At 44.2% G+C, this 23,635-nt stretch overlaps 2 protein-coding genes across 4 annotated transcripts; one reads left to right on the forward strand and one right to left on the reverse strand.

The window, feature by feature from the left end:
- Nucleotides 1-6,111: 6,111 nt before the first annotated feature.
- On the forward strand, nucleotides 6,112-13,887 carry LOC4343608 (B3 domain-containing protein Os07g0563300-like). 3 transcript variants are annotated; one of them, XM_066311986.1, is made up of 12 exons: nucleotides 6,112-6,593; nucleotides 6,896-6,977; nucleotides 7,090-7,191; nucleotides 7,796-8,613; nucleotides 8,739-8,835; nucleotides 9,313-9,487; nucleotides 9,865-9,941; nucleotides 10,423-10,818; nucleotides 11,045-11,094; nucleotides 11,444-11,557; nucleotides 12,106-12,173; nucleotides 12,933-13,887. In XM_066311986.1, the coding sequence occupies exons 1-12, from the start codon at nucleotides 6,247-6,249 to the stop codon at nucleotides 13,490-13,492; spliced, it is 2,886 nt and encodes a 961-aa protein (XP_066168083.1). In that variant the 5' UTR covers nucleotides 6,112-6,246; the 3' UTR covers nucleotides 13,493-13,887. The 3 variants fall into 3 exon arrangements, with proteins under 3 accessions (XP_066168083.1, NP_001409133.1, NP_001409134.1); NM_001422204.1 differs by having other exon boundaries at nucleotides 6,118-6,593; nucleotides 7,796-8,595; nucleotides 12,933-13,861; NM_001422205.1 differs by having other exon boundaries at nucleotides 6,118-6,593; nucleotides 7,796-8,595; nucleotides 12,987-13,861.
- Nucleotides 13,888-14,658: 771 nt separating this feature from the next.
- On the reverse strand, nucleotides 14,659-16,167 carry LOC4343609 (translation initiation factor IF-2). The gene is made up of 2 exons (NM_001422207.1): nucleotides 15,438-16,167; nucleotides 14,659-15,346 (listed from the first exon to the last, which is right to left on the reverse strand). The coding sequence occupies exons 1-2, from the start codon at nucleotides 16,039-16,041 to the stop codon at nucleotides 14,949-14,951; spliced, it is 1,002 nt and encodes a 333-aa protein (NP_001409136.1). The 5' UTR covers nucleotides 16,042-16,167; the 3' UTR covers nucleotides 14,659-14,948.
- Nucleotides 16,168-23,635: the final 7,468 nt, after the last annotated feature.

Consider the following 23,635-nt stretch of genomic DNA (forward strand, 5'->3'; position numbering starts at 1 on the left):
CAATATTGTAAAGGCATTGGTTTTATAAGTTGTAGTATGTCTATAGAAAATGCCTCTACCATCTTATAGACATTTTATAAAATGTCTCTTCGTTTGTAGAGACAATTCACTATAAGACACTTATTAGACATTTTTTAAAATGCCTCGCATTTGAAAAATGCCTCTATAGTACTAGAAAAATATCTCTGCAAAGCATTTTTGTTGTAGTGTATGTTTGCCCTTGTGCATGCATAGGCACATATAGATAGATCTAAGAAAAAAATAAATTTGCGTTATTCCATCTATATTTGCGTGCAAAGGAAGCTGACATATATGAGATATATAGCTGGCATCGTAGCTTCTTTCGTTTTATAATCGCTTCTATTACTAAATTGATATTTAGTTCTTTTTGTGTGCTACAAGGCAAGATGACACGTGAGGCAAACCTCCCTCCTAACCTCCTAGGTGGACGGGGTGGCCACCTACGGTGCATGTCTCGTGGCACATATGACGCGTGGGACTATCGTGCCAACCTCCCTTCCATGTAGACTCACCGCTTACGATGCATGTGTCTTCCTAGAACAAAGTGACGTGTAGGACTGTGGGGCTAACCTTCATTCCATGTGGGGTGCGCCGCTTATGGTGCATGCGTCTTGACATGTGGAATGCGCGTCCACGATCCCTCTCAGGGTATGCATCAAGCGTGAATGCCATGTGGACCATCCCTCCATCCCTTCATCTCACGTGGACATCATGTATGCTATGAATATAGCTGGCGCCTATGCAAAAGAACGGTGTGTGTAAGATCATTATCCTCTCTCTTATGGATGGAAACATCTAGCTATTGTGACGCATGCGCGTTACCAGAAGCTCGGTGCACACTTTTCGATAGTATGAAATAAAATATTTTATCAATCATATATAAAAAAATCAAACTTAATTTAGGACTATTTACGATTGTCAGGATTATGGATACCACATACTTGACTAAATCTCGGCAGGACCCACCACATACCATGTCTTATACGGAAACAACCTGTGGATATAGGAGGAGTTCCGGATAAGGAAAGACAACCAGAGTTCTATATGGAAACGACAAAGACTACTCGGATTGTATCCATATTGGTTTCCTTAGTTCTACTTGGACAAGGGAACACCTATGGGTATAAATACAAGGCTCCCTAGGAATAGAGGGGACAGAATCAACACCCACCACAATTAACATAGACGCCACAAGCCAATACAAGCCAACATACGCCAAGACAAGACGCCGGATATCGACATTAGAGATACGCCTGGATCGACCCTATCCGGTACCTACAGAGGCCGGCCATAGGGATCTAGCGCTGTCTTTGATCTCGCCGGGTACGGATTCGAGGAGGAAGACTACCCTGTTGTCGACTACGAGTCAGACCTTCAGACCGCCATGTCGACAACAGTTAGATAGGCTACCCCAAATATTGTAATGGTGTGATTATGGTGAATAAGAGCAATACCGGCTTCGGCCAACAGGATGTAGGGTTATTACCTAACAATTCAGAGGCCCGAACCTATATAAAAATCTCTGTATCTGTCTCTTTTATCTCAGTCTTGCGTATATCCTAGTACCAACGATCCCCATACTATGCAAATACCGGAATCGCGACATCAAACGTCGACAACGATGTCTTAAATATTCACATTGTGAGACGATTCATATCACATTTATTAGTGCTACAAGTTTAATTACCTTAATTTGTGCCTTCGCAGAGCCCATAAGAGCAAGTTCAATAGTATAGCTAAATACTAGCTCCAAATCATCTATAACCAATGTAATAGCCAATTCATACAATAGTTGCTTACTATACTATTAATACATGGTACTACCTGTCATACATATAGTACGTCTTGGAGTCCGTGCTGCAGCTGGCTATAGATCTGTAGCCCGCTGCTTTTCTCTCTTTAAAATATATTTATAGCTAGCTTATAGCTTGTTATTGTGTCTGCTCTCAGCATAAGCATGCATTGCATATATCCTTCCAACGAGAAAAATCCACACGAAGAGGGAAAAAACCAACGTGCGGGACACACGAAGGGAAAAGGAAGGGACGCAAGCGCGCGCGGTCTCCTCGCCTTATCGTCTACTCGATCCGGTGTTTATCCTGAGGCGTGGTGTGTGTGCGCGGAGACTATTTAGCGTCTAATCACACCACTGTTCTCGCGATCAGGACGGCATAAATTAAGACGCAATACAACGTACCCACGCATAGTACGTCCGTCCATCCTCTCTAGCTCTGTAATGGCTCTGATCTGCACTACACGGATGCATGACAGTAATTAAAAAAACGCATCAGCGCTACCTGCATGCAGCTAGTTGGTGATACAGTGATTTATGGAGTACATCTCGGCAACATATATCCTATGCAGACAGGCCCTCACGTGTACACACGTGCACACCAACTAAAAAATATCACCAAAAAATTTAGAAAAAATCATACACATACTTTCAATTGTATTACACCTAGGGTTAAAATCTTAACGTCAAATTCATTATATTTTAGCCGTAACAAAAAAACAAAAAATCTGACAGTTTTAAGGTTGCAATTTTGTCAGAATTTTATCTTTTTTGTTATTCTCTATGTAGAATGAATTTGAAGATGCGACTTTGCACGTAGATGTAATACTATTGAAAGTACATGTATGAATTTTTCTAGAATTTTTTGTGATAATTTTTAGTTAGTGTACACGGTGTGTATACGCGAGGGCCTGTGTGCATAGGATACGCTCCCGTACATCTCTAACACTAAAATAACATCAGTAAGGGCCCTTTGAATCGCAGGTAGAAAAAACGGAGGAACAGGAAAAATACAGAATTCTGACAGGAATTGAAGCGTAAAACAGAGAATTGCAAAATACATGAAAAATACAGGAATTGTCGTTTGATTGGAGCGCAGGAAAAACACAGGAATCAAATGAGAGAGATAGACTCAAAGGAAATTTTTCAAGAGGTTGGAGCTCTTGCTAAATTTCCTCCAAAATCCACATGCAATGTGTCATTCCATAGGAATTTCATAGGATTTGGAAAGCTTCAATCCTTTGAATCAAATGGTCAAATAGGAAATTTTTCTATAGGATTTGAATCCTATAAGGGCCCATTTGAATCGTAGGAATGAAAAAACAGAGGAATAGGAAAAACATAGGATTCTGACAGGAATACAATTGTAAAACATAGGATTGCAAAACACAGAAAAAACAGAGGAATGACTGTTTGATTGGACCACAGGAAAAACACAGAAATCGGATAAGAGAGATAGACTCAGAGGAAATGTTTCAAGAGGTTAGACCTCTTGCTAACTTTCCTCCAAAATGTGCATAGGATTACCCATTACATAGGAATTTTAAAGGATTTGATATGATTCAATCCTTTGTTTCAAAGGCCTTTATAGGATTTTTTCCATAGAATTGAAATCCTCCAAAATTCCTACAAATCAAAGGGGCCCTAAAATTCTTATATAAATCCTTTGATTCAAAGGGGTCCTAAATAATATGTTTCTCTAGTACTACTACTATACTGTTGGTTCGGAATACGCCCTTCCATTCTATAAAAACCAACATAATACTCGATATGATATACTGCCTCCATTCCAAATTGATCTACATATAGGCTTTTTGAGGTTATTCCTAAATGATATACATATTTGTGTTCATTTATTAAGTCTATTCGTTATTTGTCTATTGGAGTAAAATAGACATTGATGCATGCATCCATGCACACAAGTATTTATAACCCACATGCAATATCTTAATTTGCTATTGGCTAGGAAATATTGGGGATGGTGCATGTATTGAGTTTGTTGATATAGTAAATATAGTATGAGAGAGTTATTAGCTTTTCTTGGTCTTGGTGTACCTATAAAATATGTAGATCAATTTGAAATGGAGGGAGTAGTATACAACATTGTTTCCGGAAAAGTTTTAACCAGATTTATTGGAATACATTACATCTGACAGATCTAGATATAAGTTTGTAATTAGATTTGTAGTACTATTAGAGCAGGTATAATAGCAGGCTATAAGCCAACTATAAACATATTTTAAAAAGATAAAGGAAAAAAGAGAAGAGCAGCGGGCTATAGATCTGTAGCCAGCTGCAGCACGAACTCCAAGATGTAATGTGTGTATGACAGATGGGACCAGATATTAATAGTATAGTAAGCAACTATTGTATGTATGGGCTATTATATTAGCTATAGATAGTTTGGAGTTAGTGGTGGGTTATACTATTAAACTTGCTCTTAAACATTATATTCGGTACTAATTAATGTTTTATGGGGCGTATATTTTTTCTTTTTTTTTTCTTGTACGACGGAGGAGCCAGGGATGAGAGGAGGGGGCGGGGCCCACCACGGCACGGCGTGTTCCAAGCTGTTTTTACGCAGGTAGTAGTAGTACGTACTATTAGTACGTAACGAGTACAGCTAGAACGCTTTGTTTTTCTTGCTGTTGTAGTTGTACGCAACTTTTGGCTTGATAATATTTGTTATTTTGGATAAAAATACGGTCTCTAAAAATAACTTTAAATATTATTTTCTATTATAATATATATAACAGTGTTAACAAACATAAGATTTAATATGTTTTGTTAAAGTACTTTTTAAAACTAATCTATATATATAGTCACTATATTTGAAAGATTAATATTTTTAAAATAATTTATAATAAAGATTTTAAAGTTTAAACTTATTCTTATCTAAAACGATAAATATTATCGATACGAGGGAGTAGTATATTATGGTTATATCAGTAGTACATACCAGCAGTAGTATAATTGTAGCAGTAGTTGTAGTAGTAGTAGCATACGATATTTTTTTTCTCTCTCCCGGCCCCTTTCGTGATGGGGAAAACCGATGACCTGCTGCTGTTGTGCTGGTGCGGTGGCGTGGCGTGCTACGTGCATGGGGCTGCGGCTCTCGCCGGTAGGCTTACCGCCCGCGCGCGGCGCGCACCCACCCACCGCCCCCCCTGCGCCGCGTGACCGTACCGCGCGCCCCCACTCTCCGCATGCATTTCGCATGCATGCACCGCACCCTATAAAACGTTCACGGAAATTCCCCGAGAATCGTTTTCGTATAAAGTGTATCGTTTTTTATAATTATTGTTTTTAGTTATATATAAATTTTGTTTTTCTAATTTATTTATACATCGCATTGACGTTGATAGCGTATAGTTGAAATGATAAACATTATTAATTATCGATCGATCGAGTATCGTTTCTGAAAAGGATATCGATTCGGATGGTTTTGGACCGTTCTCAAACACCCACACACCCACCTCCCTCCCCTCGTCGGCGGCGAGCCATCCGCCGGCCGCGCCGCGCACCGACGCGTGCATGCACCGGCCGGCGGTGACGAGTGACCACACGTAGTATAGTACAACGTTACGTACGCGCCATAATGATTCTGTCAGTGACCGTGGCGGCTAGGGACGATGGACGAACGCACAGGACATGTCGTGTGTGCTGTGCGGTGCAGTGCAGCTGCTCACCGATCAAGATGTTCAGATGCATGCATGCATGCATGGTGGTGATCAGTGTCGCGGTCTGGTTTGGTTTTGGATTGATCGAATTTTTGTGTATGGCGGCCATGCATGCAGGGTGGGAGGTGAGGGCCGAGAGAGGGGAATCGATCGGGAATTCGGAACTCGCAACGTGCATGCAGAGAGAGCATGGAGCCAGGCATGCGGCGGTTGACTCCACGCCGATATAAAAGAATGGTTAGTGTTAGATTAGATTTAGATCGACCCTAATTAAACACATCCATCGATTGATCTCTAATTAATCTCTCTCTCGTTCCAAGTTGGACAGAAAAAAAAGAATATGATTATTCGTCCATCACGTAGACAATCACAGTACAACGATGAGAGATTAGTATATAAAAATGAGTAGTTATGAGCGAGATTACGAATAATAATAAAATTGGGTGAGAGAGTAGTAGAGTGTGTTGGGGGGGGGGGGGTGTCGTGTACACGTAGCAGGAGGAGGCGCTGGTTTGAGTAGTAATAGTAGTAGTACTACTACAACAACAACGGCAATTTTTTTTTCTTTTCTTCTGGGTCTCGCTTTAAAAGCCTCCTCCTCCGTCTCGCTTCCCCTCTGGCTCTCTCGTCTTATTCCGTCCGTCCCCCACGATTCCCACACACCCCAAAACCCCCCCTCCTCTCCTCTCTCGCCGCGCGGCGCCGCGCGCCCCGGGGGGACTCGTCGCGGCCGGCCTTAGGGTTTCGAGGCCCATGTCGTCGCCGGCGCAGCCGCCCCCGACGCGGCCGCCGGTGGCCGCCCCGCCCCCATCCCTCGCGGCGGCGGCCCCCATCTCGGTGCAGCCGCCCCCGCTCCAGCCGAAACCGCCGCCGCATCCGCAGCAGCCGCCTCAGGCGGTCGTCTCGGTTGGGGTTGGGCCGCCGCCGCCGACGCCGCAGCATCAGCAGCAGCAGCAGGGCCCCCCCGGTCACGCGCCGCCGCAGCAGCGGCCCAGGATCTGCTTCAACGCGCACTGCAAGGACCCCAAATCCGACGGCCCGCGCCGCCGCGGATGGCGACTCCGCAACGGCGACTTCGCCGAGCTCTGCGACCGATGCTAGTACGTACGGGTAACCCCCTTAATCGCCTCCCTCCCCCTTCCCCCTCCCGCGCGCAATCGGCGGCGCCCCCCCGCGTGCTCGATTCGTGCGGGGAGGCCGGCTCTTCTCCTCCTCCACGCGCGGGCGGATTCGCCTATGGCGCCCACCGGATCTACGTGGAGTGATCGCCACGTCGTTGTAATTTCCGCGGAATACGCGGGGGTTTTCTGTAAAATTTTTTTGGGGTTCCTCGTGGTGGTTTGACTCGCGTGCGACTCCGAGAGAGCTCTCCTGATGCCATGCATGGTGTGTTCTGTTTCAGTCACTCGTTCGAGCATGGGGGCTTTTGCGAGACTTTCCATTTGGAGGTTGCCGGGTGGAGGAACTGCGAATCCTGCGGGAAGGTACGGTGCCCCATGCATGCTCGTTTCTCTAATCTTTCGAGCCTTGTGGTGGTGTTCGTGATTTGTGCTTCCTGGCTGATCCCTCCCTTGTATCTCTGTTCTTATCCTGCAGAGGCTGCACTGTGGGTGCATTGTGTCGGTCCATGCATTTGTTCACCTCGACGCCGGAGGGGTCGAGTGCGTCATGTGTGCTCGCAAGTCGCATGCTGCAATGGTATGTTTGTGGTGGCTGTTGCTACTGTTGCGTGAATATTGGCTGTAACAATTGGATTGACGGTATAATATGGGGGATAGATGTCTTATGTAGTATTGTGCTCCCTTCATGTGTATTTTGATCCTTGGTTGGTGATTGATAAAATTGCATGCATTGCTTGGCAGAAACTTCATAAGTACTGGATGGTTCGTTTTATCACTTGTGTTCCACTTATTGTCACCTTCTGGCATCTATTTTTTTCTCATTGAAATGGAAATCTGAGAAACATCCATCATTAACTAAATTGCAGTCTATCTTGGTTGGCAGCATTAATTAGGGAAAGTCTGATGTATTATGTAGCTGATGTTCTGTTGATATATCTTTCTTGCCATTTACTTTGAAGCTGTTCAGTGAACTATGTAAAGGGTGTTTCTCATCTACTTCTATGCATGGATTTTTTTTTTTTTGAATTCAACAGCTTTTGCAACCGGGTTTGTTTTCTTTGGGAGTAGTTCGTACTTTTTACTTATCATTATACCTTGTAGTTCGTACTTTTTAATTATCATTATACCTTGTAGTTCGTACTTTTTAATTATCATTATACCTTGATCCTCATGTTTGTCAGGCACCAAGTCAGATATGGTCATCTTCCATGCATATGGCTCAAAATGTAGCTGATAGAAAAGACAATTTTGTCAAGAGCTGGAGACCTCCTGCCGGGCAATTTTCAAGCCAGTGGCGGCAGAATAATATGTGGAGTATGTCCACCATGCAGTCTGACTTGCAGCAGCGCCTAGCTTTTGAGTTTGATAGGCCTAGTGGCAGTGAAAAATTGCTTCCAGGGCGCACTTTTATTCATGCCCATGAGAAGAAATTTGATGACATGCATGACAGATCAACAACACCTGCTGGCATGAACCAGATTATGAGGGAGAGGTATGCCAATGGGCATACTCAGCACACCACCCTGGATCCGACGTACGCTTACACTCTCTATCACAGAGAAGGAACAAATCCAAATCTTCATGACCATAGTCACCATGCAGGAGAAAATGACCATTTGACTGCAAGGAAAGGAGTAACTTCAGATCCTTGTTCCTCTGTATCTACTACCTTCAAGCTTGATTCACACCATCCGTCCATTTTGAAAGATGATCCATCAGCCGTACCAGCTGGGTTGTCTTCTAATTTTTCATCAGCAAATGGCCCAAAAGACCATATCAGAATTGGACCAACTCAGCAGCAGCAGCAAATGGCTTCCTCCTCATTGCAGAAACAATTCTATTCCCATAGTGTGATTGATAACGATTTTCAAGCGCAATTGCGCAATGGAAGGCCTAGAATGGATGCAAAGGCGAGATCTCAGTTGCTTCCACGCTATTGGCCTAGAATAACAGATCAAGAGCTACAGCACCTATCTGGAGAGTATCCAAAAAATTCTATGTATCTTCATCAGCAATTTCCTCTAGATAATATAGATTTACTAGTAAATACTGTCATTTTTTTCACGTGTTTTTTTTTGTTTAAACTCTTGCCTGTTCTTAAGTGTTTCCTTAACCCTCCAACAGCTCAAATTCTGTTATTACCCCTTTGTTTGAGAAAATGTTAAGTGCTAGTGATGCTGGACGGATTGGTCGTTTGGTGTTGCCAAAGAAATGTGCTGAGGTGAGTTATTCAGTTATCGTTTTAAACTGTCTTTTCTTTTATTAGATTGTATTACTGAACTGTTTATTATGCTAGGCTTGCCATGCATGGGATCTGCCCTCATTAGTGTTTACTAATAACCCATGTATGATGTATGGTTATATAATCTGTCCTTTTACTTTTACTAGGTTTTGCAACTTATCCCGAGTCATGCACAGATATTTGACATAATCTCGTGATTTGGTTATATATATGTGAATAAGCTTGTGATTTAAAACTAATCTGATGTATGGGAACTTCTATAGAAATGTGGGTTATTTAGAATTACCAGCAACTATTGCCTTCATTTTAGTTGTTTTAACCAAAAGTGGGTTGAAATCAGTTGATGCTACATTATAATTGGATGTGCAGTCATTTTACATACTTTGCTGATCACCTCCAATTTTGTTTATTTTATTGCATAAATACTCTTCTAACAAAAAAAAAAGTTTCGAATAGGCGTACTTCCCTGCCATCTCTCAGGCAGAAGGGCTTCCCTTAAAAGTTCAGGATGCTACTGGTAAGGAATGGGTGTTCCAGTTCCGCTTTTGGCCCAATAATAACAGCAGGATGTATGTATTGGAGGGTGTCACACCTTGCATTCAATCGATGCAGTTACAAGCAGGCGATACAGGTATATATCTTCTACAAAAGACTCAGTATATAAGTTTGCTAATGTGAGTTAATGGTATGCTGCAAACCTATTTCTAACGCATAGAGATTTGGCATGCATGTAGTAAATCATTAATATTTTTCTGCACATTTTATATTAGGGCACGTCTTATCCATTTAGATGCGTTATGTTCTAATGATTTTATTGTATTTGCTGTTTTATTCCAGTTCCAGTTGTGCTACATTTCTTAAAAATGCTATCTGTGTGATTCCTATATCTTCTTTTTAGTATACACATGATTGTGCTTATCTTTCTCCATATGAGAAACATTTTTGTTTCTTTTAAAATTGGCTTATGATTTTTTTGACATCCTAGTTCATGTTGCCATATTTTTTCAGTAACCTTTAGCCGAATAGATCCAGAAGGGAAGCTGGTCATGGGATTTCGAAAGGCAACAAATCTTTCTGCAGAACAGGTAAGAAAGTTTTGGACTTTGGGTTCTTCAATATATTTGTTGTACTGTACCTCTCATTAGTTCCAGCTGAAACAAACATGCTATTTGTATATTTGTCTCTAGAAGTCTTACTAGGCGACCATATCTGACATGCTCACTATTAGATGTTCTACTTCTGCTGCATACTATATTATTTCTCAAATTTTGAGATCTGCTTGACTCTAGGAGTTTTTATCTACTGATGAAATGAGATAATTATGGCAACACATGTTGGGCTTCAAGAACACAAAAAAATGATGTGTTTTTAAAACCAAATTTAGGTGTATCATATGTTAGGTATCACACAATTTAGAGTGTTTTGTTACTTACTCCTGGAGAGAGTGCTTATTTTTTAGCGTGTTATATCATGCTGGTTCTACACTAGCAAACTATTTGCAACGAATATGAGATCTGTCGAACTGGTAACTAGTTTGTTGAAGTCTTCCTTTGGTTCATTTGACAGGACCAACCTACAAAGCCTGCCAATGGTGTACTACCCCCTCCAGAAGCAAATAATAAAGTTGTTGTCCCAGATTCTAGTCCTAATGCTGCTGTACCTCGACCAATTAAAGTCAACACAGAGAGCAAAAGTTCCAGCCCTGTGGAACAAGCCACTGCCTGTAAAATTGACAAAGGTGCATTACCACAAAAGGAAGGGCCAGGAACTTCAAGTTCCTCCCCACTACCTGTCAAGAGAAAGGCAACTTCTGTTGGTCCGAAGATCAAACGGTTCCACATGGACAGTGAGGAATCCATGGAATTGAAGATAACATGGGAGGAAGCTCAAGAATTACTTCGTCCTCCTCCTAAGGCCCCTTCAATTGTTGTTGTTGATGGCCATGAGTTTGAGGAATATGAGGTATGCTGTGCATTTTATTATTTCTTTTAGCATTCAGATCTTGGCTAGTGGGCACAGGCCTGCAAACTTGAGCCCTATTCAGCTGTTCAATGTTATGGGACAATTACTATCTGAGACATAGTTTGGAGCATGCTTAAGCTTATTTGCATTCGTGACTTGCTTTACTGTGTTCTTGGTATAGAAGATTAAACACATATCTTCTATATTGACGTCCTATAATTTTCAGGAGCCACCAATACTTGGGAGGAGGACATATTTTGTGACAGACCAATCAGGGTAATGCTCTTAGCTTTGCTATCTGCATTTGTTATATATGTGGAAAAGGACCCAGACAGACCATTCCAGTTCTTTCTTTTTAGTAACATTTATCTCAACACTTTTTCTCATAATGCTTAACTTATCTAGCTACCTTAATTTTTTATGTGTTTTTTTTCAATGTTTTGGAAACTTTTAATTGTTGAAACCATTAATGGTCTATCTGAATAGAATTATCCTATTGGTGCATGATGAGACGACAATATAAATTCTCTTGACTTCCATTTGTAGGACTCCCAACAGTTTACTTTTTGGAAAGTACAGTAGCATCTTTTTTACTTGCTTACAAATGATCATCATTTTTTACCAGTGAGAATCATCAATGGGCTCAATGTGAGGATTGCTCTAAGTGGCGTAAACTGCCGGTGGACGCCCTTTTGCCCTCTAAGTGGACCTGCTCTGACAATAAATGGGATTCTGAAAGGTGACCTGCTATTTTAGAACCATTCAGCCTTTTGTATGCTGTATTTATGATTAGCTACAATAGAAAAACGTATTTACAAATGTTCTAGGTAGGGATGCAAGTGGGCTGACCCGTGAACCCACATATAGGTCAAATAAGTGGGTAACCCGTAGGTTCCCGTGTCATGGCCCAGCTTGCCACACCTAGGGCTGCAAGTGGGTTGACCAGTGAACCCACTGGGTTACCCACTAATTTGGCCTATAATAGGGTTCGCGGGTTGGTCCACTTGCATCCTAAGTTCAAGGATAGCTCTTAGGGTTATGCTTATGGTTCTTTTTTGTTACCGAATTTCAATTCTATTAACCCTATTTCCACCCATCAGTTCTTTATAAATATTGCAATCACGAAGTTTGAGCTGTCTGTTTCTTAAATCTACGGTGGAATTTAGCATGTTTGAACACAAGAATAGCTTTTTTTTTTCTTTCTGTTCACGTGTGGTTGGTAGGATGGTGGGATAGTCTCAATTTACTTTACACACGTAGCTAATAACCACCACTACTTATCACTAGGTCTTCCTGTGATTCTGCCCAAGAGATAAATATGGAGGAGCTTGGCGAAATGATTCCTATCAAACCTGGTATGTATATGTTCTAGTGATTTATCTATGCTGATGTAGAAGCTCCATTTCTGCTAGTAGTTCTTTTTAAATAGCATGCCAAATATGAATTCCAAAAGGATAATAAATTGGAGAGGTTCACTACGAACAATTGGCTGTATAGAACTATGTGCTACTGTGCTACATGCCAGAGCCTACAAAAGTACATCCTGAGGCATGTAAGGCTGGTTGATATCTATCACTACTGATGGCTGGATGTCACAATGAAGCATCATAGTATTAGTACATGTTATAGTTGGCAATGGGCCGAACTACAAAAACGACTTGCCATGATCCAGCCTGAGGCATGTAAGGCTGGTTGATATCTATCACTACTGATGGCTGGATTCACAATGAAGCATTGGCAATGGGCCGAACTACAAAAACGACTTGCCATGATCCAGCCTGAGGCATGTAAGGCTGGTTGATATCTATCACTACTGATGGCTGGATTCACAATGAAGCATCATAGTATTAGTACATGATATAGTTGGCAATGGGCCGAACTACAAAAACGACTTGCCATGATCCACTGTGTTGAGAATGCCATCTTGAACCAACACATCCCCAATGTTACTTTGGGGCTACATATTTCTATCTGTGGTACCAGTATGAAAGTAGTCAATGTTTGCATAATGCCACTATATTTTCTTTGCTGTGTGGTAGGCTATAACTGCACTAAATGATCTACTATAATTACTGTTCTAGCATTTACTTAAAATTCATGTTGTTGCATTTCAGGTGCTGCAAAAAAGACCAAAGGGAAGGTAGATACTGACAATATTGATGTTTCAGATGGGCTGGACACACTCGCAAATCTTGCAATTCTTGGTGAAGGTGAATCTCTCCCTTCCCAGCCAACCACAAGGCATCCCCGCCATCGCCCTGGCTGCTCATGCATAGTCTGCATACAACCACCCAGCGGAAAGGGACCAAAGCACAAACAGACGTGCACTTGCAACGTCTGTATGACAGTGCGACGCCGTTTCAGGACGCTTATGATGCGGCGCGAGAAGCGCCAGCAGTCAGAGAAGGACTCTGGGGTGCCTCGCAAAAGAGAGCCAGGTCAATCCAGCGAGCCAGTTCCACAATCTGGCTCTGGTGCTCATCCAACCAGTACTAGCTCTCCTCACCAGAGAGCAGATACCAACGGCGAAGGTCCTGAAGACATGTCCATTGACAACAAGAGGACCTCCTCTCCTGTCAAGAACCAGATTGACCTGAACAGTCAGCCTGAGCGGGAAGACGAGCAGTCACCGAAATCCGATGCGACGAGACTCCTCAGGGACAACCCAACCTAGGGCTGCCTGCCCAAAAGGGAAGTCATACTGGCGATGGTAGATAACCGATGAAAAAGATAATGTCTATACCAATGGAGAAATGCGGCGGGCGGATTTGTAGTGTAGCTCTGTAGATGTTACCTTTCTATACCAAAGATCTAGTTTATCCTGTGGCGGGAGAGATCCAGTTTTAATGTTATCATACCATAGAACCAGGCGTCGGTGTTGTAGTAGAACCCGTTGCTGTTTGCCTAGGGCCCGTTGCTTTACCCTGTATGTAGTGATGTAGCGTGAGAGCGGCGCCCTTCGGCAGCATGTACCTCTGGGCAAATTTATTTCATGTACCGGATCATCCATCCCTGTGCAAGGAGAGGATTTACTATGTTGCTTACCGGGGTGGTTTCCCTTTGGCATTATAGCATGCATTCATATCTATAGTGTGATCTGACGTGATAATGTTTACCATCAAAGTTTACCCGTACTCAAATCACGGAATTCTGACGTGATATGTATAGTGTCGGTGTATTCCGTTCATATGATATCATCTCATCCTCTCTTTCCTCCACGCTCTAGACTGAGGATTGCTTCTCTTAGCTGCAGTCTTACAGAATCATCGGCTTTTGTTGGATACATCAATTTATTGCATTTTATGTTGGAATCTATTTTTTAAAACTTATTCATCGGATTATTGAAAAAATTGTTTACTACATACTTCGAATAAAGATCTCAAAATACTTTACTCTCTGCATGTTACACCAGTTTGTTTGAGATGTTTGTTAGGTTTATTTTTAAAATTTATTCCTATAGTCAAATCGTCAATAATCAAAATGAAACCGGGCCTCTAAACATACGCTCGGTTCTTTGTTACAGTTGTGGCTAACCGTACCTTTTATCAATACCACCACATATGACATGCTAAAAGCTCATATTCTTAACTAATTTTGTCAAAGTTGTGGTTAACATTTTGATACCGACGCTTCTCGTGATATGTACAACCACCTTGTGTAAGCTACTAGTAAACAACCAAACAAATACATTGAATATTTGGTGCATTTGTGAAGCCTTGGCAGTTCACCTTTTATGTAAGACGCACACGAAACAACATACACACCCTCGAGTGTAACCTATAGCAGCACATCTAAGAAACAGGTTCATATGCTACACATGAACACAGAAGAACAGAACATGTGCCATGAACAATCTCAGTAAGCAAAGGCTAATTAATATTTAATACACAAGACCCCAATAGAAATTGGGTTGTTCTTTTCTTCACTAATCTGTCGCCCCTAATATGAACAGTCTTGTCTTTTGTGTACTATCACTATCATCCTTGAACAAAACCATTTCTTACACAACTGATAGTTGAAGGAAGAAATTAAAAAAAAAAAGGGAGCCCAAAAGAAGAAAAAAAAGGCCAAAACTACAAAACAAAACAAAAAAGCAAGCTCTTGCTTGCTGCTATTGCTGCTCTGCATCGTCAGTAGACGCTGCCTCTGCTGATCATTTCGTTGTAGTGCTTGAGCGACTCCTGCCGCTGCAGCCGCATCTCCATGTTGAACTTGTTGATGAACGCCTCCACCCTCCGGTTCAGCTCGTCCTGCCCCAGCGACGGCTCCCGCCGCACTTTCTTCCCTCCTCCTCCTCCTCCGGCGGCCTCGTTGAACGTCTCCGCCTTCCGCATCGCCGTCGCCGGCGGTGGCGCGTCCTCGCCACCTCCGCTGCCGGACTGGCGGCGGCCGGGCCGGGTCTCCCAGGTGTCCGACTTCTTGAGATGCCGCGCCAGCGGCGGCGCCCGCCCCTCCGTGATGGCCTTCCACGTGCTCTCCAGCGTCTGCTCCTTCCGCGGCCGCGACACCCCCAGCGCCCTGCTGCTCCCTGCAAAACCCAATCCCGCGAGCTCAATCAATGGCGAATTGGCGAAAGAACCGAGACGGGATTAGAGGAGAATTCCTGATTTGTTGTTTACCTTCTGGGCTCGCCTTGACCGGCTTCCGGCCGAATCGAGTGGACACCAGTGGCTTCTCCCTCGAGTTCGTCAGGTCCGCGAAGGGGGACAACGCCTCATGCTCTGCCTCCGCCTCGGCGGTGCTCCTCCGCCGTGGCGTCCATGCCGACCTCGAGATCGTGAAGTTCTCCTCCGCTTCCTCCGCCTCCGGCGCCGTCTTCACCACCTCCGGCACCGTCACCTCCACGGGAATGGGCTCGGGAGCCATCGCCTCCGGCACCGGCACAACGGGCACCTCCATCGGCATCGTCACCGCCGGCGCGGGCACCGCCACCACCGGGACTGGAACCGGAACCGGAGCCGGCCGCACCAACGACGCGTCGGCGGAGGCGGCCTGCGGGCGGTTAGGCTGGAACCGCGACGACGCCGCGATGGACAGGATGATGGCGTTGATGACGAGGTACAGGTACGGCGGCGTCAGCCACGTGGCCGCCGCCGCCTGCGCCCGCGGCAGCTCGTCCGCCACGAACCCCGCCGCAGCCGGCGCCGCCATCCTCACCCCGAACGCCACCAGCACCGCCGCCGCCGCCGCCGTCGCCGCCTTCACCGTCCGCGCGTACCCCATCCCTCAACCCCACCACCGCCGTCGCCGCCGCCTCCTTCTTTACGTCTTCGCGCGGCGAAAGCGGAAACGGCAATCGGAAGCGGAAGCGAAGGCGAAGCAGAGCAAAGCGATATGCGTGCGAGTCACGAGGTGGGGTGCAGCGCAGCGGCCAACTTATAGCGGGCACGGCTCGCTCGGGGAGACGCGTGAGCCGTCGGATCCGGGCGCTTGGACGGTGGGAGATCCGTGTGGCTTAGCGTGCACCGCTTTCTTCTTCCGCACCGGAACGGTCTAGATAGAGCCAGCCTGTGCGGTGCGGTGCGGTCCGTGTGAGTGACCGCGCGGTGTTTGGCCGGTGGTGGCGACATGTGGACGTCACACACACGTCGTAATCACCGCGCCCCCCGACTTAATCCCCTAATTAGCAGGGGCTAATGCACTAAAAAATTGTAAAAATGTAATGCGGCCGCTTCGAGATGCCACGTGAGATGATCGGACGGCCAGGATTGGAAGGCTGTGGGGGAGTACGGGCCACGTGGGGGAGTTTTACATGTGTGTGTGAGAAATGATGGGAGAGGAGGGGGGGGGCATCATGCGGCGTCGCAAAGCTCAAACGGTCAAAAAAAGAACCGTTGGATGCGAACCGCGCGGCGACGGTGGGCCCCCACGTCCTCCTGCCACGTAGGCCGGCCTCGGGACGCCGCCGCTCCGGCTTTTGTCTGGTGCTGAGCTGGACCGCTCCGGGGCGCCACGTCAGCTGACATCATCACCGTTGGGTTAGCTCGTCTCCCGCGCCGCGACCCGAACAAACAAGAACGAAACGACACACACGGAAAAAAAAAAGAAAGAAGAAACGGCAACACGGTCACGTATCGATACGCATTTTTCCCCCTCTCTTTCACATCGCGACGTGTACGGGAACGAGACCGAGAGACGAGCATGCATGTGAAGGGCACGCACAGCAGGGTGCAGGCCTGCAGGGTGCAGCGTGCACGTGTACACGACCACGTCCCGCAGCTGGTACGGCCGCACGTCGACACACGCCGCCACACGTAATGCGGCTCCGGCGACGGCATACGGCAAATCGACTTGTAGTACTATGTGCTGCCGATAGTAGTATTATATATCTGCTGGTGTGCACACTGCGCTTTGGCCTAATTACACGGCAGTTTTGTTGAACTGGTCGTGTGCCCTGGCCGGTCAAGAATTAGGTGAGGGATATCTGATTAGTCTCTGTGTTTTTCAGTAGCCTGTAGCTTTGGCCTGCCTGCCTGTTCATCGGCAACCACACAACACGCGTAGCAAATGTTCGTGTGCTCGCAGTCGCATGGTCCCTGGTCGTCATATAGCTAGGGAGATCGATCGTGAGCACACACTAATTCGTAGTGTAGTAGGCAGCATTATAGCACGCAACTGCACGTCTCTCTAGTAGCTTCTATACATGCACAGTTGCACACCACACAAACAAAAGCGGTTTCATGGATGCATATTGCCGGCCACTACCACTAATCTCGGCATCATTAGTTACATGACTCATAATTAATTCCTAGCTTGGTGGTTATTGGATATCGGTTAAGTAGGTGGCGATGGGCGACGGATCACTGCATATCTCGATCGAGGTTAATATGGGCGATTCGACGACGGGTGCACGTAGCAGCACAGGTGTTGAGCGTTTTGACTGACGTGCGGTGGACGGCACGCGCGCGCGGTGATTTTCATACGAGGGTGTGTAGTGCTCCTACGTACTACCGGAGTACTCCGTAATTGTTAATTTCCACCGTGCGCGCGTGTCCATGTACGACGCACTACGTGGCCCGATCGGTCACGTTCTACCTACGTCGCGCAATCGTGTCTCCGTCTTAGGCAAACATCTCAGCCGGTGATCGACGAACTGTCCCCGAAATATGGTAAACAACTACTCCCTGCATACGACGTTGCCTGTAACCATCCCTTCTTTTATCAAGGCAGTCAGTACTCAGTACACAACCTCAGTACATAAGTATTTTTTTACTGTAGCTTAATTGAACATAGTGTGTTAATCCCTCGTTAACGAGCTATCTATCCACGAGACGACTCTGTCCCAGATGTATATATAAAATATATAATATATTACTTTCTCCGTCCCATAATATAAATGATTTTTACTTTTTGTTTGCACTGTTCAACCATTCGTCTTATTCAAAAAATTTGAAATTATTATTTATTTTATTTGTAACTTACTTTATTATCAAAAAGTATCTTAAGCATAACTTTTTTGTTTTTTTATATCTACACAATTTTTTTTAAATAAGACGAGTGGTTAAACAGTACAAGTAAAAAATTTAAATACATTATATTATGGAACAAAGAGAGTAGTTTCTAATCAGGGTAAGCTAATCTTAGCTGCTACCTAGCCAGCGGCCGGCCCGTGTACATGTTGGACCCGGCGGATCCCGGTGACAGCGACGGTTCATCCAAAGCTGCCAACCCCGAGCCCGCGAGGCGCGCGGCTGCGACGTCGTACGGCGGCCTCGCGAGCCGGCGAAACGTCGCCGCGGCATATCATGGCGCGCCACCACCACGCGTTGCTTCGCGAGACGTTTCCTTCCCGTACGCAAACTCCCGTGTCTCCCAAGGCGTGGGCGTGCATGTGGTGCAACACGGCCGCACGAACGATTTGGAGATCCAGAGTACAAGACCGTTTCGGCCGAGCGAGCGCGCGCGCTCCGCCTCGCAAATGAGCCTAACTTTTATTTTTTTCAACCAGACCGAACTTTTGTAAGTATACTTCCAACTCTTCATGTCCTCTCGACGAATATTATTGGCTTAGCTATAGGCTCTAGCTTGCCTACTTGTCGCAACCTCGGTGGTGTACCAAAGGAGAGGTTCAAAGGTTCAAGTACTAGCAGTATGTACTGATCCGGCCATCTGGTCTAAAATGATCAACTTTTGCTTTTAAATCTACATATAGACTATGCTCAGATTCAAAATCAGTAGTTGATTAAATAGGTGGCATAAATGACCGGAGCATGTATATGTACGTTGTTACGAGCATCAATCGTCCATCAACCATATAAATATCTGAGCATGTATGTATTAGAGGGTATGACATGTGTGTCTAGTGATATGTTTGAATGTGTGTCTTCCGTGTGATAAAATTTGTGTATTTTTATTATGATTTTAGTGAGGTAGGGATTTATTGATTTCTGTTTCTTTATTTAAGTATGTACGAAGTATTACGAGGCATACTCGCATATGCAAGAATATAATGTGGTGTACGTGTGTGTGGTGATTATGTGCATATGCGGTTACATGATTAAAAAAATCCCCTGAAATTCACTAGCCAAAAGCCGTACACCCAGCTCGATCGTACGGCCTCTAAAAATTGCTGCGAGAGGGGGCGGCAGATCAGATCCTGCCGCCCGGCTAGGAGCAAGTACGTCGGCCGGTTGGCACTTGGCAGGAGGGCCTTTTTTGGAGGCGACGTGTAGACACGCTGTTGGTGCAGGTTGGTATCCTTGTTCACCGCCATTTGTAGAAAATTTCGAGGAGCGTGCAGCTGTATGCGCTGTGCAGTGTGCGCCACCACACACGCGAGAATCTATCGATCTCCCGATTTCACGCGGCCTTACCTACTATACTCATCTGCACCTTGTCACTTCTGCCATGCATGTGTGCGTCCAGTAGTACGAGTATCAGCAACCGGCCATGGGGGACAAATTCAACTAACCATGTGAAGGTGATCGAGATTAAAGTGCAACTAATAGATTGTTGGATGTATCACGATGCAGATTAAGATATACTAAGATTCAGGGGCTATTCAAATCACAGTCAAAATAAACATTACCAAATTTCAGAAAAAAAAACATTACCAAATTTCAGCACCGCAAAAAATTTGATAAGTTAGCAATACTACCAAGTTTTGGTAGGATTCCTTATATATTTACCAAAGTCTGGTAAAAAAATTTAAATGTATGCACATCTTTAACAACTTAAAAAAAGTATAGTTTGAAATAACATTAATATGAACAATCTCTTATTTTTGTGTGGATAGGACACGAGAATCAGTTAGTTAAGTGAATAGAGCAAAACTGCAAGGTCAATATGAGTAGAGAGTCAGATTAATTATCAGTGATGCCGAGAAGATCTATCTTACGTATGAATTAGGTGGTGTTCTTTTCTCCTGAAAATGAAGATGAAAATTAAGTTTTTTACACAAAACGAGGTGGTATTAACGTATGATTAATTGAGTTTTAATTATTACAAATTTGAAAAAAATATGATATTTTAGAGCAACTTTCATATAGAAAGTTTTCGTATGAAATACACCGTTTAGCAATTTGAAAAACGTGACACGAAAATCTGATTCATCCAACTCTTGTTGGAGAAAAGAACGGGCCTAACCTCACTAGTACTCACGCATTTGATGCAACGGGATCATCGGTGCACACTGCACGTAGCTGAAGGCCATAGGAGAGAGGCGACGGTGGAGACAAGATAAAAAGAAGGATAGCAACACATGGAGTCAGGGTCGTCCCTGCAACGGACGCCATATATACACATCTGTCATGGATATATTCGTGCTGCAGGTCAAAGCTAAATTAATGCCAGGTGCCGTTCATGTATGTTAATGTTATCCTTCTCTATCTGCTTCACATGCATGCAAAGATATATCCTGCACATTGACCATGGAAAAAGGGTACATACCAATTGATGTTACGTAAGTAATTAATCCTGATCAATCTTTTTATCCAATGCTTAATTAGATCCTTAATCTCACTGATAATTTCGTCGCCCTCGTACAGTCGTAATGTCCCCTCTGAGGCCCTGACTTCCTGGCAGCCTGGCCTCGCCTCGATCGCCGGCCGGCGAGCCAAACGCTGCCCGACACCTGCATATTCTGAAGCTTCCGGCCGGAGGCGCCGGCCAGCCCAACGACCAACCCAGGTAAGTTTCTCGCGTCGTCGACGTCGCAAACGAAATTTCCACTCATCCACAGCTGCAAACGTAGCGCCGACGATCGATCGATACATCTCCCATCCATCGCCAGAGTGATTGCATCGACAGTTCAATCCAATAATATGGGCATATTTGACACGGTTCTAGTTTTAGTTTTATCTCTCTTCTAGAGCCAGAATCCAACTAATTAACGGCTTCAGCTTAAAAAAAAGAGTGAAGTTAGCTAAAATATTCTTACGAAATCTCCACCCAGAAAAGGAACGAGGTTGGCTAAAATGTTTCTATAAAATAAACTAAACATGTTGAGTTGGTTTTAGATTGTTTTACAGTTCCACTCAAAACCTAACTACTGAAGTTAAATTTAGAAGTTAGAATCGTACCGAACAAGCCCTGAGCACGATCAGTTAGCTGTTACTAGTAGAAGAATACGTGTTTGGTCAACAACGCTTCGACACACAGTAGACCGTGTCACCGTGCTAGCTGGGAGACATGTACATGCATATATACGACGAGATTTTAGACAGCGAGATCAATATACGGACAGTGAAACGAGGTCTCGTTGCTAGCTCTCCGTGTTTGTTGGCTTGCACCGACTGTGCGCGTGTTGCAATCGGGCGCACTGCCGCACATATATGACCAGTAGTGCATATATATACATACGTATAACGTATATATATACGCTGTTCGCGAAACCGCGTTTCTGTTTCAATGTGCGTCTGTGTACTGTACAGGGGTGGTATGTACAGGAAAAGAACCATCGTGTCAACACGCGCAAGGTTGCACTGGGTGGAGGATGTGGGGATACGTACAGTATGCGTGTACTCGAGCAATTAGTGAGAAGAGAATTAATGGGCACATATATATGGGTCGGTGACAAGGACCGGTCCGGATTTGGATAAGGTGAGTGCGGTTTAGTGGCGGCACCTCGGACCATCAAATCCATACCAACAGTTTCATGCTTGATGCTTAACACACAAAGAACATTATCTAAGGATAGGAAGCAACGACGAACTGAAAAAGAATATAGTTACTTTCCCCATATTTATAACCCAGTATTTTTCTGGCAAAATTTCTCATCTTTTGTTCTATAAACTTGCAGTCTCTTCTATGACTACATCGGATAGAAGAGACTGCAAGTTTAGCAGTTGGAACCATTTTTCATCATTGGATCAAAGCAATCAACGGCCGAAACAAATGCTACAGTTGTTTTAAACAGTAATTGCTACAGTACCTGCTACAGTCATGTATGAACAGTATCAAGGAAAGATCTAGGACGTTGATTTATAATCCAATGGTGTACTTAGGACTGCTTAAGTTGCAGTGGCTATAGCCACTGCATATGATCCCAATCCCGTACGTATAGTACCTGAATTAGTTAGATAATTTTCTAAAATTCTGCGTATGTTTGTTCTCTCTCTCTCTCTCTTTTAGAACCGGTTCACCGCCACTTGTAGAAAACTTGGGGGCACCGTGCCGGCTGCTCTGTTTTGGAAACTGGAAAAAACAGAGACAGGAGAATCCGAGAATCCATCTCCAGATTTCACGCGACCTACACTACCTACCCAGCTATCCTGCCCATGAATAGTTTTGTCACTTCCGGGATTATGAAATGGCCGGCTCGCTAGGGACAAAACGCCCATGTGAAAGGTTAGAAACTGAGCAGATCAGCAGAATCGTGAGATGGAGCAAGCAGCTGCATGCTGATCAGAAATTCAGCATAGTATAAACAGTACATCACTCCGTTCCAGATTCATTTTAGAAAACACGTATGAATGTTTATATTAATTTTGGAATGGGTTAGTAAATAGTACTACTACTACTATATTGCAAGAACAATTAGTTAAGCTAGCTAGGATGATACGACGATCGATGATGACGACGGTGGAAAACAGTGGAGGATCCAATCACAATCACGCATCATATATATCGTACATTTTGATTGATTGATTTATTTTTTTTTAGAAAAAATGATAGCCGTATTAGGATTTGTCTGGCCTCAAGAAAATTTGGGCTTCGTCACTAGTGGAAACAAGCAAGCTTTGGCAAGTATAGCTAGATACTATATGTACGTACACGTTTCGTCGATCTGTATACGTGTACGTACGTGTGTGTATATCGTTCGGTATTTGTAGCTGCTGCCCGTTTTAATTATCGGCTTGCAACTTTTGACGTAAGAATTCCGATCGATCCGCTTGCACATGGATAGGCATAGCCTTCATTCCTAGCTATATATAGCTTGCTAGGCAACAATAATTTTAGAATGCTGATCACATCGATCGATCTCGAGATATATATATATATATATATATATATATATATATATATATATATATATATATATATATATATATATATACACACACACACACACACACACACACATATACACACAGAGTAGCTTTGCACGTACGTATATGACGTGCATGCGGCTAAGCTCGCTCACACGTGTACACGTTATACAATGGTGTGATCATGCAGATAAAGGTAGTCCAGATTCATTAACCCCTCCGTGATGGCTTTGTAGATATGGTAAAGGAGGTCTGGTCTAGTGTACATGAGGGTAATACTCATATGGAGCGATGGCAGGCGAAGATTCGCCAATTAAGACAGCATTTTGAGAGGATGGGCTAAACATACACGTGGTATGTATAAAAAAGAAAAAAAAAGGGAGATTTTG

This window comes from Oryza sativa, chromosome 7 (assembly GCF_034140825.1).
Source record: "Oryza sativa Japonica Group chromosome 7, ASM3414082v1".
NCBI classification, from domain to species: Eukaryota; Viridiplantae; Streptophyta; class Magnoliopsida; order Poales; family Poaceae; genus Oryza; species Oryza sativa.